The sequence below is a fragment of the Diplotaxodon limnothrissa genome, linkage group LG4 (genome assembly GCF_057381915.1).
Source record: "Diplotaxodon limnothrissa isolate DT_005_m linkage group LG4, D_limnothrissa_male_GT1.1, whole genome shotgun sequence".
Classification (NCBI taxonomy): domain Eukaryota; kingdom Metazoa; phylum Chordata; class Actinopteri; order Cichliformes; family Cichlidae; genus Diplotaxodon; species Diplotaxodon limnothrissa.
The window spans coordinates 1163056-1180406 of record NC_140599.1 but is presented as its reverse complement, the minus strand read 5'-3'; the positions used below and the strand labels follow the sequence as shown (position 1 = coordinate 1180406).

At 46.3% G+C, this 17351-nt stretch overlaps 2 protein-coding genes across 3 annotated transcripts in view; both read right to left on the bottom strand.

The window, feature by feature from the left end:
* The window catches only part of LOC146632973 (voltage-gated potassium channel KCNC1-like), an 80560-nt gene that overhangs the window by 51098 nt on the left and 12111 nt on the right, over positions 1-17351 (bottom strand). The gene's annotated exons all lie outside the window — the stretch shown is intronic.
* On the bottom strand, positions 8794-15640 carry LOC146632974 (uncharacterized). The gene is made up of 4 exons (XM_085351253.1): positions 15281-15640; positions 10773-10849; positions 9429-9443; positions 8794-9179 (listed from the first exon to the last, which is right to left on the bottom strand). Exons 1-4 carry the CDS (start codon positions 15625-15627, stop codon positions 8794-8796), a joined length of 825 nt encoding a protein of 274 aa, XP_085207379.1. The 5' UTR covers positions 15628-15640.

The window sequence follows — 17351 nt, the reverse complement described above, 5'->3', positions numbered from 1 at the left end:
CATGCACACACACACACACATTTGAAGTTTTTCCGACGTGTGTGGCGAGGCCGTGTGGATATGTGTGCTCATGTATGCGACAAAACGAATAGAAGGACATCATAGTAGAGGGTTAGGTGAGAGGCAGGATGCATGTGCTTTGATATCAGTGCTGCAGTGTACTGCTTCTCAGCATACTACAGAAGGTAGAATGTCTGAGCACACCTCCCTCTCTCAAATCCCTTTCTTACTCTCTTGTCAGTTTTCCCATTCGTGCTCATTTATGTTTTTGTTTTCTGAAGCCCTCAACCTGTTTCCCTGCTGTTGACAAGTGATGACATGCAGGGAGTGACAAAAAGGAGTTTTAAGTCTGGTAGGGGTCATTTTTTATGACCACCGTTTAGGATTTTCTCAAGTTTAATTTTTATTCTTCAAACTTGATCCTGTAATTTGAGCACAAAGCTGAACGCAATGCTTTAAATAAGCGAATGTCTGTAATGCATTTATCTTTATACCTTTGACTCGACACAGGAACAACCAGCTAGCCTGGATCTCTGGTTCACTCTGCAGTTAAATTGTGATTTATGATGCGTTTCATCTGGACAGAAACTACAGGAACAATATCACATTTATATTTTAGAGAAATGTTTCATCTCTGTTCAAAACCTGAGATCTTGTTAATGAGTACTGGGCGGATCGATAAACCGTAGTCAACCAAGAAACGAGAAACGTAGCTTGTGTTTTTGTAAAAGATGACTGTTACTGCCAACCAATCATTAAGCAGGTTTGTACTAGACTAGTAAGTTTGTAGGTTTTTTCCCTTATTGTCCACGTCTGGGATCTGACTCCACTCGCACCTTGTAGTTCTTCTATTTCATGATTTCCTTCCAGCGATGCCCAAAAATGTAAATTCTGTCTGAAAGGGTAAACCTAAAAGTGAACTTAACTTTAATCCACACCAGGCTGCACTTCACCTGTTGGTGTTTTTAAAAGGTTAAGTTGGTCGTATTGAATTTGCAGTACATATTAAACACTGTTCCTCAGTGCACGGCGTCACACAGGTTCCTGAATGAAGGACCCTCTACTTTGTCTCCCTCCCTTCAGATTTCACCCTCTCGCCTTTCCTCCCCTGTCGGAGACAAACAGCACATCTTACAACAACTGCAGCCAACCAGCTGATCTTTGCGCAAACCTCTCAAATCACTCCTGATACTAATTGCTCTCCAGTCAGCAGCAGACGCATATGTAAGCAAAGCTACACTGCACCACTGACTCAGTGAGAAGGGGGCGATGATGCCGGGAACACCATCAATCAGATTCTTTTAGAGGGGAAACAAAGCAGACTTGACATATTTCCATTATAAAGCAATGGATTAAATCCCCTCAGAAGATAGATTCCCAAGAAAAGATCCATTCAGTTGGGATGTGCACAGGTGGTGTACACTCATGTAAAAACTACCACCAGAGTACAATAACCGACAAAGCGTTTCCTGGCATATTAATTGGTTGGTAACAAATCATCATTTGTCAGTTGTCTTTGACTGACTACGCAGTGTCATCTGCAAGATCACAGGTTTAAAATATACATTTGATTATGTTCCTGTAATTTCTGTCCTTGTCCAGACGAAACATAGAGAGCAGGATAGGTAGTTCAAATCTATTGCAGAGCCTAGAGCTGCATACTGTGCTATAATGACATGCTCCAATGATTATCCAAGGTACAGTGAAACAGGAAAGCAGTAGGAGGAAGGGTAGGTACAATGTCATGTGGCTCCGCCGCCCATCTGTACACTGGCTGCAGTACTAAAACAGCATAGAGTCATATCACAAACCAGCTAAATGTGTGATGGTTTCCACTCTGAACTGGTCAGTTACATAATCCAAAACGGGACTTGTCTGAGTAGATTTTACCAAGAAGATTCGTTAGTAATCAAACAATCTCAGTCGAGTTAAAAGTTAAGCCAAAAACAAAGTAAAAAACAATAAGATTGAAACGTCGGTATGCTTGTTCTCCTTCCTCTGTCCCCTGCTGCTCTGCTGAAGTGTTACTGCTACAAGCTGCAGACTGCTGCAGTGCCTCACTCAATGCAGAAGCAACTCCGATATACTAAGTAGAAATGACGGAGGTCTGCCAAATAGTGCCCCAGGCTGCCAAATCACAGAGCGGGACAAAATGACTGCAGGCAGAAAGTGAACACAGCACACACATGAAGGATAGAACAGACCAGTGGTCTATATTCCTGTATGAATTATTCACCAACATAACATCTTGTCTTGTTTCTATTACGCAATGCCAAAAATGTTATTCAGGTTTCATTACACTGGAAAGCTTTGATGAGGAGTTTCTCTATGCAGTTGGGACAAAGTGTCACCTTTGAGTGAATTTCAGCTGAAATGAGGTTAAATGGCACATCGTCACCTTTTATAGTTCATGTGACCATAAACACTTTTATATATCCAGCAAACACAAAGTATTATCAGTATTTGGAATTTTGAAGTCTAAATAAAAGCCCAGTGAGAAAAAAAGTAGTTGAGTTGCTGGGTCCTTTGTCACAGTGAAACCTGCAACCAGACTTCCTTTGAGGATAGACCCAGGCGGTCTAGAATCGCCCAGCGTTCCTCTAAGGAAAGAGATCCTTCAGCAGACAGATCTGACCTCTGTCTTGATGGAGCATTCACAGCCTGACATGTTACCTCAACATTCACCTCTCTGCATTTGTTCAGGAGTTGGCTGAGATAATACAAATGGGAGTAATAGAAGAGTCACTTGCATGTGGTGTAGCCCCATAGTTCTTGTGGTGAAGAAAGATGGATCTATGCGGCTCTGTGTTGACTACCGCAGAGTGAGTGAGTGGTCGCAGGGCCTACCCCATGCTCGTGGAACAGATTGCCACCGCTCGTTTTCACAACACTCATCAGTTTTGGACTCATGGACCAAGTGCTGCATCCACACACTACATACTGTATGCTGCCACCTACTTGGATGATGTCATCATCCATACTGACACCTGGACGAAGCATGTGCAGCAGGTTGCCGCGGTCTTACAATGTTTAAGGTCGGCAGGGCTCACGGTTAACCCGAAGGAGTTGGATGGAGGGCGGTACAGTACCTGGAGTACCACTGGGGAGGTGGGCAGGTGTGCTCTCAGATGGACAAGACAGCAGCCATCGCATCCTGCCTGCGTAAAATCTTAGGATAAAGGATTCACCCTGGTTAAGTTGGGCAACGGGGGCATGTGGGGGTGGCTCAGCTGCAGAGGAAGGATGGGGCTGCAGGTTCAGGGGGCAGTGCCTGGGTTGAATGGTCGACAGCTTGTAACCATTATTTAATCATGCCACTCCTATTCAAGGAGCATGCTGGGACTCTGAGAATGTGGATAATCAGACAGTAGAAACAGCTGGATGTGTGCTGAAAAGCTGGAACTACAAAAAACACTAAGGTGTGTGTGTGTGTGTGTGTGTGTGTGTGTGTGTGTGTGTGTGTGTGTGTGTGTGTGTGTGTGTGTGTGTGTGTGTGGGTGGGATGGAGACAGAGAAAGCAGAAATAACAGCATGATCCGTAGAGTTGTCGGGTCTCTTGTTCACAGTGGTGTACCACAGAACTTTCACCCATATCAGCAGCTCTTAAGATCTCATTCGCAGCCCTAACAAGCACAGTGTCAGTGCTGCGATGGGGTCTAAAACATGACTACAATTTTCCAAAGTTTTGACTTGAAGAAAGACATTGATTGGGATCATGGATTTAAGTGTGATTTTGGTCTTCTATTCATTGTAACCAAAAAGTTCATAGATTCTAGAAAGAATGGTGGACTCTTAAAATACATGCATTTATGTCTCTGGGTGTGTCCAGAGCTATGGGCCTGAGATATAAGTTATAGCTCCACTGACTGATTTAGGAACAGCACCTTAGGGACAACCAAAATGAGATCATCATAATGGAATATAGTACTATGGGGGGGGGGGGGGGGGGGGGAAGACACTACTGAGTCAAATATAAATACAGATATAATTCTTTTACACTATGATTACGGAACACATCTCAATGTTGTGTTCACTTTATTGTCATTGCATTATGTGCATGACTGCAACAGTGTGCACTGCCATTACTGAAGCGCTTCATATAACTGATGTCTGACATAGGACTTCTTCACATTTCCATATAGTCTCTGTTACACACACACACACACACACACACACACACACACACACACACACACACACACACACACATTCACTCAGGTGAGGCAGGTAAGCAGAAGTCAATGCACTATTTTTGCTTAGTTTTCCTATTTATCCTGATTTCTGCAATGGTCAACAGTGCCATGATGAAATAGCCTTGGGCTCCTAGGGGGTGGGGGGTGGGGGTTCCACTTACCTCTTTCACCTTTTATGTAATTATATACTACTATTACATTGAATCATTAGTAATTATCAAACTAGATTCATTCTTGTTTAAAAGGAGATTTTTCTTCCCACTGTTGCTTGGTTCGTCTGATTGTTGGGGTAAGGCTCAACAATACAGGACAAAACCCTTACAATCAGAGCAAACTCTTGGGGATGGTGGGGAGGAAAAGACCCTTTTTAACAGGCAGAACCAGGATAAGGGAGTAGCAGCTATGTGTCAACTTGCTTGGGAATGCAGCGAAAAACAAGAAGAAATTTGTCAGTCCCCCAGTCCATCAGTGTAAGCCTACAGGAGCAAATGTAAGTGAATCACAATTAACTGTAGCTGAGCTGTAACTTTAGCTTAACCTAACCTTAAACGTTAATGTTGGAGATTTGGTCTGTCTTTTTTGTTTGCCTTTATTAAGATGTGACTGGCTATTGTCAGATTACGTTATGACTGTAAACAACTTAAAATGTTCATGTGTCACCTATTCATTAAGTCATTTACAGACTCTTCTGCCCATATACAAAACTTTCTGTACATTGAAAATGTTCATACATCTCAACTTTGTTTCGTAGACTGACTGAAAACAAGATCAGGACACATTTCCTTAAAATAACAGAAAATTTGAGATAGTTTTGGGCAGAAAAAGCATTCACTTGGGCTTTCCAGGACTCCTACCGAGGCAGTTTTAGATTTTTCAGAGCAGTTTATTCTCAGTCACCAAAAAGCAGCTGACAGATAAACAGAAAACTGTGTTCTGTGGTTTTCAGGGAAACTACGAGTCGGGAGCTGCTTTTAAGGACATGCTGGATTTCTTTGAAAAGCAGATTGCCACAGGACATTAAAGACACACCTATAAATCGAGCAGATATTTGAAAATATCTTAAAAGTTTTGGACGAAATGCATTCGGGGATATTGCATTTCGTCATTTCGAGCTGATTGGAGACCAAAACAGCCAATCAGATTTTTTTGCATCCAAGTCTGTGATTGGCTGGTTTTGTGGCACAAATATAACGGTGTAGAGAAAGAGTTGAGCGCGCACGGACAGAAATGTTGAGAGCGCGAGCAACACATAGCGAGCGAGAGGGGCTGCTGTTGTGTGTGTGTGTGTGTGTGTGTGTGTGTGTGGATAATAGCAAACACTGAAATACATGTTTTGCACGCAGGAGTGAATTTTGTTCACTCAAATTTAGCTTTTCTTCGCTCAAAATAAATTTCTCCTCAAAATGCAACACTTGCACCTGCAAACTTTTTTTTACCTGCGCTCACATTTTTTTTTATGTGCACTCAGAATAGTGGCACAAAAATAACGCCATAGTTACCGTGTCCTTGTATTGTGCTGCTGTCATTTGTTTCTATATATAGGCGTGTGTGTGTGTGCATGTGTGGGGGTGTGGCCCTGCCATCTGGATCATCACACACACCTGGAGCTGATCTAACATCGTCGGGGAGCTACACAGCAGTGTGGCTGAGAGCTCCACAACAAGGGATCGTTATGCGTGACTACCTGTTAGTTTTTCAGCAAGCCAGTAAGTGTTAGTCTGCCGCGATTGTGGAGTTTTCTGAAGGCTGCTTTTGTATGTGTTTCCAAGGAGGAACGAGGAAGCAGCGGGTGGATGGTACGCAGGGAGTGGAGACACGGAACAGGAGTCAGGAACACACAGGGATTTATTGGTTGTCTATATTTTCTGCACTGTAAATAAAACGCACTGTCATCATTACCAGAGTCCTGCATTTGGGTCCTCCTTTCCCTCATCCCCACGGGCTGGCAGAGAGCAACACTGGCTGATGATGAAATCCAGTCAGCTGGCATGGTGACACTGCCAGTATTAACCTGCAGGGCTGGACTGGGACAGAAAATTGGGCATTTTGACTACAGACCGGCCCCCCAGGTATTAAAGCCATAAAGACTTTGAATGAAAACAAATGCTGTTGTGACAGGGCCCATATGGAAAAGAAATAGTAAAAACTTATATGACTTAACTCATGAAAGTGGCCACTTTCTCATTACTTTCATATATTGTTTTAGTAAGTATCCAAAACATACAAGATTCATTATATAATCTTTCAAGGGATCTTATATCTGTTTTTACTCTTGTATGCTTTTCATACAAGTTTCACACAAGACAGATACAAACTTTATATGGTTTATATATATATCTTTTCCATATGTACACTGTCTTGTTGGTATATGTATAATTTCTATACATTTTACGTCAGATAAAAACTTTGTTATACCTGGGAACACCAAGGCGTTCCCAGGCCACCTGGGAGATATAATCCCTCCAACATGTCCATGGTCTGCCCTGGGGCCTCCTCCCATTAAGTACATGCCCAGACAACCTCACCCAGGAGACGCCCAGGAGGGATCCTTGTCAGATGCCAGAACCTCCTCAACTGGCTTCTTTTGATGTGGAGAAGCAAAGGCTTTATTCTGAGCCCCTCCCGGATGGCCGAACTCCTCACCTAATCTCTAAGGGAGAAGCCACCCACCCTTCAGAGGAAGCTCATTTCTGCCACTTGTATCCGCGATGTCATTCTTTTGCTCACTACTCACACCTCGTGATCTTAGGTTGGGGTAGGGATGTAGATCGACCGGTAAATTGAGAGCTTTGCTTTTACACTCAGCTCTCTCTTCACAAAGACGAACCGGTACATTATCCGCATCAATGTACCAATCTGTCTGTCGATCTCCCTTCTCCTATCACTCAAGATAAGATAAACTCTTTCACTTGGGGCAGGAACTTGTCCCTGACCCAGGGTGGGCACTCCATCCTTTTCCGACTGAGAACCATGGCCTCAGATTTGCAGGTGCTGATTCTCATTCCCACCGCTTCACACTCGGCTGTGAAGTGTTCCAGTGTGGGCTGGAGGCCATCACAGAATGAAGCCAATGGAACCACATCATATGCAAAAAGCAGAGATGAGATTCTGAGGCCACCGAAGTGAAAGATTTTTGCCACTTGTCTACACCTAGAAATTATGTCCATAAAAATTACGAACAGAATCGTTGACAAAGGGCAGCCTTGGCAGTGTCCATAACCCACTGGAAATGAGTCCGACATGCTGCTGGCTATGTGGACCAAGCTCTTGCAATGCTTGTTTAGGGATCGAATAGCCTGTAGCAATTGGCCAGACACCCCATACTCCCAAAACACCTCCCAAAGGACACTCCAAGGGACATGGTCAGATACCTTCTCAAAGTCCACAAAGCACATCTAGACTGGTTGGGCAAACTCCCATGCATCCTCAAGTATCCTCGAGAGGATAAAGAGCTGGTCCAGTGTTCCACGACCAGGACAAAAAACACATTGGTCCTCCGAGGTTCAACTAACAGATGGGCTGTCCTTTTCAGCACCCTGGCAGAGACTTTCACAGGGAGACTGAAGAGTGAAACACACCCTCTCGTTCCCCCTTGTTAAAGATGGGAACCACCACTCTGGTCTGCTAATCCAGTACCTCCCCGGATCTCCACGCAACATTGTAGAGGCGTGTCAACCAAGACAGCCCTACAACATCAAGAGCCTTCAGGAACTCAGGGCGAATGTTGAAGCACCTTTGACAGCAATTACAACTTTTTGCACATTCTTCTTTGCAGAACCTCTCAAGCTCAAGGTTGAATGAGGAGCTATGGTGGAAAGCCATTTTCAGATCTCTCCAGAGATGTTCAATATGGTTCAAGTCTGGGCTCTACTGAAGAACATTCACAAAGTGGTTTCAAATAAATTTCTTTCTTATTTTTGGCTGTGTGCTTAGGATTGTTGTCTAGTTGGAAGACAAACTTTACCCCCAGTCTGAAGTCCAGATCACTCCGGAGATGGTTATTGCCAGATCCAGAGTGCTCTGGACAGAGTGCTCCAGCAATGTACAGAGATATCCAGGATACTCTGTACATTGCTGCATTCATCTGACTAGTCTCCTAGTTCCTACTGCTTAAACACATCACCACATCATTATTCTGCTACCACCATGCTTCACTTAAGTTATGGTATTGGCCGGGTGATGGGGAGTGCCTGTTTCCACCAGCCATGATGCTTGGGATTCAGGCCAAAGAGTTCAATCTTTGAGTTCATTTGGTGACCAGAGAATTTTGTCCCTAATCTGAGAGTTCTTCAGGCATCTTTTGCAAACATCAGCTTATTGAGGAGTGGTGTCCATCTTGCTACTTTACCATGCAGGCAGTGGCGTGCACAGACATTTTGGGGGGCAAGTGCTCCAGGGGGGAAAAAGGGCACTTTTTGCATATGTGGAAAACCTTTTCTTTTTATAATAAAAAAATCGCACAGGTTAAATGCAATTTGACTTTTATTTCAAAACATTCTCTAAAAATCAAAAATCACACCACAAAAAGATAAAATCTGTATCCAACTCTAAACTATATACATACATATTCTCAAGTGTCCATTAAATGGAGTGTACTGCTCTAAAGAAGCATCCTTCTTGGTGCCATGTCTTTGTAGATGTTGATGACCTCGTTGTAATTGATCTCCACATCTTTCTCAATGGCCAACAAGAGGAGATCAGACAACCTTTCTTCTCCACACAAACTTCTTAGTTTATTTTTGATTATTTTTAGCTTTGAAAAGGATCTTTCAACTGTCGCAGTTGTCACTGGTAGTGTTGCGTAGATCTGAATCATTTTGACAAAGGCAGGAAAGATCAGCTGGCCATTGTTTTCCCTCAGTATCAGAAATATTTCTCTGAGGTCTTTTGAACTAAAGCTGGAGTGGAAGACCTTTAATTCTGTTTTGAGCTGGTCCTCATCTTCTCCATAGAATTCACAGAGGATGTGGACAGCTTCAATGGCTTCTGGGTTTGGTGGGCCTACCCAGTTAGCATGCACAGTTAAGGGCTGGAAGGACTGAATGATTCTGGCCGTTGGGCTTCCAGTATTGTCCCCTTTGAACCTCCTGTTCAGTTCCCCAGTCATGATGTCCAGAAAGGTGAAATATACACCACTCCTGAAATATGCCTCCACTGACTCAAACTGAGCACCTACTTGAGACACTGTGGTGCTGTGTTGGAAACGCACTGGAACTTTCCGCTTTCTCTCCTGACCAGGCACCACGGTAGGTACTGGAATGTTGAAACTCTCTGCCTTCTCTGATGCACATCTAAATATCTCTCCAAATTTCTCCTCAGACCTCATGGTTTGCAATGTGTGAAGCACACCATCAATTACCTTGTAGGCAGTGGAATGGTCCAACCCTTCTTCCTGCAGAGAATCTGATGCCAAAGCAGTGACTTCGAATACTGGTGTGGTGATTTCCATGCAGAGAATGAACATAAAATTAATGGCATTTCTGTACATCTGAGCATCACCTTGGGCCAGGTCAGGTGGGTCACTGTCACTGATGTCATCAAGGAGCATCAAAATGGCTTTCAAATTTCTCTGAAGTGCCTTCAGTGCTTTTTCCCTGCAAGCCCATCGAGTATCTGACAGCTGCTGGAGCTCCATAACACGTTGTCCAGGAAAGAGAGACTCCTGAAATTTGACCAAGGCAGCATGACGCTTTGGGGAGCCTGAGCAAAAGGCATACAATTTCTCCACCAAGTTGAAAAATGTCACAAAATGCTTGCTGGACTTTGATGCCTCCACTAGTACCAAATTGAGGCAATGGGCTTTGCAGTGCACATAGAGGGCCTTCTCATTGTGTGCACGGATTCTAGCTTGGAGACCTTTATACGTGCCACTCATGTTGGCTGCTCCATCATAGCCTTGACCATACATGTTCTTCATCTCTAGGCCATTCTTTTGCAGAAGCAAGAACACTGTATTCTCCAGCTCCTGGCCTGTAGTTGTATCAACATTGCACACTTCGATGAATCTCTCCTTTATTTGCATATGATAAAAATATCGCACAACAAATGACACTTGCTCTTTGTGTGAAACATCAGAGGTTTCATCAAGTAGAATGGAATACATTTCAGCCTCTTTTATTTCACGTTGTATCTCCTTCCTGATGTAAGTTCCTAGTGCTGCAATGATGTCATTTTGACTTCTGATGGAAAGCAGTGACACCTGGGGCCTTGTCTTGGTGGCTTTAACTGTGGCAATTTTTTCCAAATGCATTTTTAGCACACTATCGTAGCGGGAAAATACATTGACTAATTCACGAAAATTGCCACGGTTATCACTGGACTCACTCTCATCATGACCTCGGAATGCTTGTCCCTGACGTGCAAGATACACTGTTAGGTCAATTAATCTTGTCAGGATTTCTTTGTTTGTCTGCCTCTCTCGCTCTCTAACTTCCACCCCTTTTACGTCTGAAACATCAAATGCAGACTGAAGGGCCTTTTTCTGGAAATTGATCCATCTAACCATGCTTGTCATGTGCATCTCTGCGCTGGAGTGTTGTTTGATTTTTTCAAGAGCAGTACTCCACTTTCTGATGCCATCAGTTGTCCAGGCTGTTCTGCTTTTATATTTTTCATCCGAGAGGAAAAGCCGACAACTAAAACAATGCATTGAATTAGCAGTGGGTGTCACGATCCTGGGTCTTAGGACCCAGTTTTGAGTTTTAGTTCATTTTGATGTTTATAGTATGTTTAGCTCATTAGGCCTCCTATGTTGATTTGCTTATTAGTTCCCCCTTGTGTTTCAACCCATGTTAAGTCTCCCCTGCCCTTCATGTCTCTCTGTGCCCCCTCTGTTCTGTTTATGGTGTGTCTTTGCATGTTTGAGTTTCTTGTTTTCTGTCACCCTGCATTGTGCATTATGTTCTCATGGTTGGTCTTTTGTTACTCCCTCTAGTCTAGTCTCTTGTGTTCAAAGCTGAGTATTTCCCTCTGTGTATTTTGGTTCTTAGACCTCTGCCTTATGGTTTGTCTCTGTTTCTTAGTTGCTGTCTCCACTGTGTCTAGTTCGCGTCTCTGTGTGATACTTCCTGTTTTACTTTGAAGCTCCATGCCTCATGTGAGTGTTTCTAGTTTTGCGTCTGTCTCGTCCAGTCCTGATTTCTCCCAGCTGTGCCCTCCTTCTGTGTCTCATTCCCTCGTTATCCCTCTGTGTATTTAAGCCCTGTGTTTCTCTTTGTCAGTGTCGTAGTCTCCATCATAGCTGTGTGATTTTTCCCTGTGGCTTCTTGTGCTTTAGTTTTCCCAGTTTAGTTTATTTTGTATTGTTTTTCGTGTCCCACTCCACGCCAGCAATAAAGCTGTGTTTTTTGAGTTTACCTTTTGTCTCTGTGGGTTTGCGTTTGGGTCCTACTTTTGCCTGCACACAGCCGTACTGTGACAGAAGACTACGACCATTACATGGACCCAGCAAACCGCTCTCAGCTGCGTGAGCGTCAGGATGCTGCCTTTGCTGAGCTAGAGGAGGAGCTCCGCTTGAGGCCGTGGCGCACTCCTGACTACGGGCGGATTTTCCGAGGAACGCGGCTGGCTCTCGGTGGTCCCCGGAGCTGCCGAAAGCCCCCACCTGCCGCTTCACCTGCACCCAAGCCGCGGCCGCTTCAGGTGGGAATTCTCCGCGTCCCTTCAATTGCCCACGCTCCAGCCTCCGTGTCGCCGTTCTGCACGCCGGAGGCTCGGCTATTCTCTCCGCCCGCTTCCCCTCCCCGTAGGAAGCGGCGCACACGCCGCAATAAGATGGACCATGTTAAGCAACTCCCGGTGGTGAGTAACACTGATTATCCTTCTTCCGCTTCTCTGGACATTAAGAACAATAGACACACTCCTGATCCTGTCGATGTGTCCCTGATGGACGATGACATAGACTGGGAGAAGTTTTTTCATTTTGCTCCCTCTGAACAGGGAGAAATCACAGACAATAAGCACTCGCCAAAGGCTGTAAATGCTGTTAAAGGGAAAACTGTGAACCATTCTACCAGGTCAAACACACTCAGTTCCGGTTCCGTCTGTTCGGGTTTTGTCAGGTCCGGTTCAGTCATCCCCAAGTCAGCTCACTCTACAACTGTCAACCCAAGGATTTCAAAAACTATTAAAACAAGGACTGCTAATACTAAGACTGCAAAACATGAAGTGGACGGCGGGTTCATTTTTGATAGATCTGTTTTTGTCGACCCTGAGCCTGCTGTTTCTAAGACTGTTTTTTCTGAGCCTGCTCCTTTTCCTGCTCGTGTTTCTCCTCCCGGGGCAGCTCGGGCCCAGCGTACCTCTGCACCCGTACCAGTTCCTCGGGTGGGGGAGGCTGAGGCCCAGTTGGTCCCCGCTCTGGTTTCCAGGCCGGCTGAGGCTCTGTCCCTTTCTGCACCCGTACCAGCTCCTCGGGTGGGAAGGGCAGTTGCCCAGCCGTTGCCGGTGCCTGTTCCGGTCCCCAGGGTGAGGTCAGCCAGGATACAGCCCGTCTCCGCACCCGTACCTACTCCTCGGGTGGGAGTGGCTAGTGTCCGGCATGTGCCTGCGCCCGTCCCTGTTTCTACTAAGGGCTCAGGAGAATTCGGTCTGCAATCCACACCGCCATCACTACTGCATGCCTTTCAGTCTTTAGCTCAGTCATTAGCGCTGTTAGCCACCCAGTCCATAGTACACTTTCCCGTGCTTCCGTTAGCTCAGCCCTTAGCCCACTGTGCAGCTCAGCCAGCTCCCCATTGTTCAGCTCAGTCATCTGTTCCGTCACCCACTCAGCCTTCTGTTCAGCCGGTGGTCTCTGCACCTACTGGTCATGCCACGTCAGCTGGTGGTTCCGGAGAACCACACCAGCCTCATGCCTCGTCCGCTGGAGGGCCCGAGGAGCCCGTCCAGCCTCATGCCTCGTCCGCTGGAGGGTCCGAGGGGCCCGTTCAGCCACCTGTCTCCGCTGGAGGGTCCGAGGAGCCCGTTCAGCCTCACGCCTCGTCAGCTGGAGGGTCCGAGGGGCCCGTTCAGCCTCCTGTCTCCGCTGGAGGGTCCGAGGGGCCCGTTCAGCCTCCTGTCTCCGCTGGAGGGTCCGAGGGGCCTGTCCAGCCTCACGCCTCGTCAGCTGGAGGGTCCGAGGGGCCCGTTCAGCCTCCTGTCTTCGCTGGAGGGTCCGAGGAGCCCGTCCAGCCTCACGCCTCGTCAGCTGGAGGGTCCGAGGGGCCCGTTCAGCCTCCTGTCTCCGCTGGAGGGTCCGAGGGGCCCGTCCAGCCTCACGCCTCGTCAGCTGGAGGGTCCGAGGGGCCCGTTCAGCCTCCTGTCTCCGCTGGAGGGTCCGAGGAGCCCGTTCAGCCTCCTGTCTCCGCTGGAGGGTCCGAGGAGCCCGTTCAGCCTCCTGTCTCCGCTGGAGGGTCCGAGGGGCCCGTTCAGCCTCACGCCGCATCAGCTGGAGGGCCCGAGGAGCCTGTCCAGCCGCCACCTGCGACCGCCTCGTCGTCGCCTGGTCCGGCTGCATCCGAGTCTTCGTCATCGCCTGGTCCGGCTGCATCCGAGTCTTCGTCATCGCCTGGTCCGGCTGCATCCGCCTGTGCTTCTGCTACGCCTGGTCCAGCCTCTGCCTGTGCTTCTGTTACGCCTGGTCCAGCCTCTGCCTGTGCTTCTGTTACGCCTGGTCCAGCCTCTGCCTGTGCTTCTGTTACGCCTGGTCCAGCCTCTGCCTGTGCTTCTGTTACGCCTGGTCCAGCCTCTGCCTGTGCTTCTGCTACGCCTGGGCCAGCCTCTGCCTCTGCTACGCCTGGGCCAGCCTCTGCCTCTGCTTCTGCATCGCCTGGTCCTGCCTCTGCTTCAGCGTCGCCTGGTCATGTGCCCTCCAAGCCTCGGCCGGTACGCCTGACACTTGGGCGCCGCCGCTGCCTTCCGCGCGGCCAGCCCCCTGATCGCCATCGCCTGAGTTGCCGCCGTCGCCTTCCGCACGGCCGGCCCCCTGAACTGTTTCCACGCCGTCGCCTTCCGCACAGCCGGCCCCCTGAACTGTTTCCACCCCGTCGCCTTCCGCACGGCCGGCCCCCTGAACCGTTTCCGTGTCGCCGCCGTTGCCGTCCGCACGGACAGCCCCCTGATCAAATGAACTATGGACTTCTGGACCGTCACCCTCCGGGTCGGCCCCCTGAGGAGTTGTGAACTGTTCCCTGCGCTCCTGTGTTTTTGATGGACATTGTGTTTTTGTGGCTTTGTTTCTGGCCCTCCGTCCTGGACCCCCGCCGCCCGCCCTGGGTGGGTTGTTTTTGGTTTTGTTTTTCCTGGTTTTGGGCGTCTGGAATCCGCCCTTGAAGGGGGGGCTCTGTCACGATCCTGGGTCTTAGGACCCAGTGTTTTGAGTTTTAGTTCATTTTGATGTTTATAGTATGTTTAGCTCATTAGGCCTCCTATGTTGATTTGCTTATTAGTTCCCCCTTGTGTTTCAACCCATGTTAAGTCTCCCCTGCCCTTCATGTCTCTCTGTGCCCCCTCTGTTCTGTTTATGGTGTGTCTTTGCATGTTTGAGTTTCTTGTTTTCTGTCACCCTGCATTGTGCATTATGTTCTCATGGTTGGTCTTTTGTTACTCCCTCTAGTCTAGTCTCTTGTGTTCAAAGCTGAGTATTTCCCTCTGTGTATTTTGGTTCTTAGACCTCTGCCTTATGGTTTGTCTCTGTTTCTTAGTTGCTGTCTCCACTGTGTCTAGTTCGCGTCTGTGTGATACTTCCTGTTTTACTTTGAAGCTCCATGCCTCATGTGAGTGTTTCTAGTTTTGCGTCTGTCTCGTCCAGTCCTGATTTCTCCCAGCTGTGCCCTCCTTCTGTGTCTCATTCCCTCGTTATCCCTCTGTGTATTTAAGCCCTGTGTTTCTCTTTGTCAGTGTCGTAGTCTCCATCATAGCTGTGTGATTTTTTTTTTTTTTTTTTCCCTGTGGCTCCTTGTGCTTTAGTTTTCCCAGTTTAGTTTATTTTGTATTGTTTTTCGTGTCCCACTCCACGCCAGCAATAAAGCTGTGTTTTTTGAGTTTACCTTTTGTCTCTGTGAGTTTGCGTTTGGGTCCTACTTTTGCCTGCACACAGCCGTACTGTGACAGTGGGTGAGTATTCCAGCCACACATTAGCAGAAAACCACTGTTTCTGGAATGATCTCCCCTCAGTTTTTGGGTAAGGTATATCAGGCTGACATGGGCCCACATTGCAGCACATTGAAACGTATCTGTCATTGCGCTTTATTTTAAATGTATGGATGTGTGTTGGATCTGTTGGGTATTGTAAAGCTGCTAACTTTGACATTATGTGATCGATCTGTTCTTCCTCATTGTGGTCTTCAGAGAGCACTACATCAGTGTCTGTAGGCCTAACTGAACCTGTTGCTGCATTGGTCGCGGCTTCATCTGTTTCTATATCTCCCTCTTCTGCTATGCTGGTAGATGGCATAGAGCTGCTTCCCTGCTGTGACTGACTACAATGGAACAATAATAATAATAATAATAATAATAGTATTATTATTTATCATAATAATAAGCTTAAACAGATAGTTTTAATAATAACCCATACTGCAAGTCTTGTAACATAGAAATAACTTTCGTAGGTACAAAATAATAGTTAGCTCAATGCCTGCTGATTAAGTTCATTAAAAACTAAGTGTGAACAGCTTTTAAGATTTTTCAATAGAATTAACTGCAAGGAGCAGGTTACATTAAAACATTAAAATAGAACCTGACTCTGCCCTTGACTCTGACCTTTCATCTTCATTTTCCTTTGCTTTCATCCAGGAGAGCAGAGAACTGCTTCCCTGGGCTGCCTGTTGTAGATCCCTTTCTTTCCCCTTTCTCAGCCTCTCTTTCCTAGGCATTATGCTTGCTGAAATTAGTAAATAAATAGACCAAAATGTATGAGAACGAATAAGACTGACTGTGGTCATTACAAGAACAGGGCAGAATGGTCGTTTTCACAGGCAATTGGGAACTGCCTATTTTTCCTTTAGCAAATTAATGTGTTAATGTTGCCAATATGTTACACCAAAAAAAATTAACATGTCTAACCAGTGCTTCTCAAAACTTTTAACATGCACCACCCCCAACACCGTACCCTTCAAACTACCAATAACAACGTCACTGTTCTGTCACAATCAGATCACAACACAGTGCGTAGATGTCTGCAAGCATCACTGAGTCAGTAACAACCAGTTAGGCTAAAGACTGCATCTTTAGACAGTTGGACGGTGTTCTAACTTTCTCACAGGAGACACCTACTAAAGACAGTCAAAGACATTAATTTCAATCTTACCAAAGTAGGACAGTAGTTGACGTTAGTTATGGAAAGGCTAATCCACAAAAACGGAGAAACGTCCATAATTCTATTATTCATAATCATGGCAAGGTTTTAGGTTTTTCTGCAGTTCCATCTCTAAAAAGTGTGATGTCTTCCCGTCACTGACTTCAGTTTGAAAACTTTGTATTTATTCACAGATTTCCGTGAGATCATCCTAAAATTTGTAACGAAAAATGGGCTCAAAAGAGCCCTCTGCCTAACAGCATGTAGCCTATAGCATAACGTGATATTTTCAATAGTGTATGCAAAAAGGTCGGAATTGATGGAGAGTGGGGTTGCCTAAATGATTTAGGTTACATTTTAAATGTGTCGTTTTTTTGTTTTTCCATATGGATGGATGGAGGGGGCAAGCTGGCAAAGTTTGTCATGTGCAGTTTCTGACAGGCTACTTCACAACAAAACAATTGCAGGTTGGTCTTAGAGGGCAAACAGAATAATTTCACTCGATTCATGGGTTACCTGACTGGTTGGGAAGGGAAAGAGCTGCCGTGTTGTCCGCCGTGGCTCCCAGTCGCTATAGTTAGCCTACTATGCCTACTCCAAGTAGTCCTATGTCATGCCGCTGCTACACGCCTCACAACAAATGAACTGCAAGCGTGTTCACGTGACACGGTGACAGTGAAAAAGCGACAGGGTTCGGGTGTCTTTGAAGAAGGGGCACAAATCAAGCCATTATTTTCACACCTTTTTAAATCGCGCAGCTTTAAAAAAAAAAATAAAAATCACGTCTTTCAAAAGGGCACTTTTTTGGACTGAGGGCAAAAGGGCAAGTGCTTCAGCACCACCTCGTCTCTATCTGTGCACGCCAGTGCATGCAGGCCTGGCTG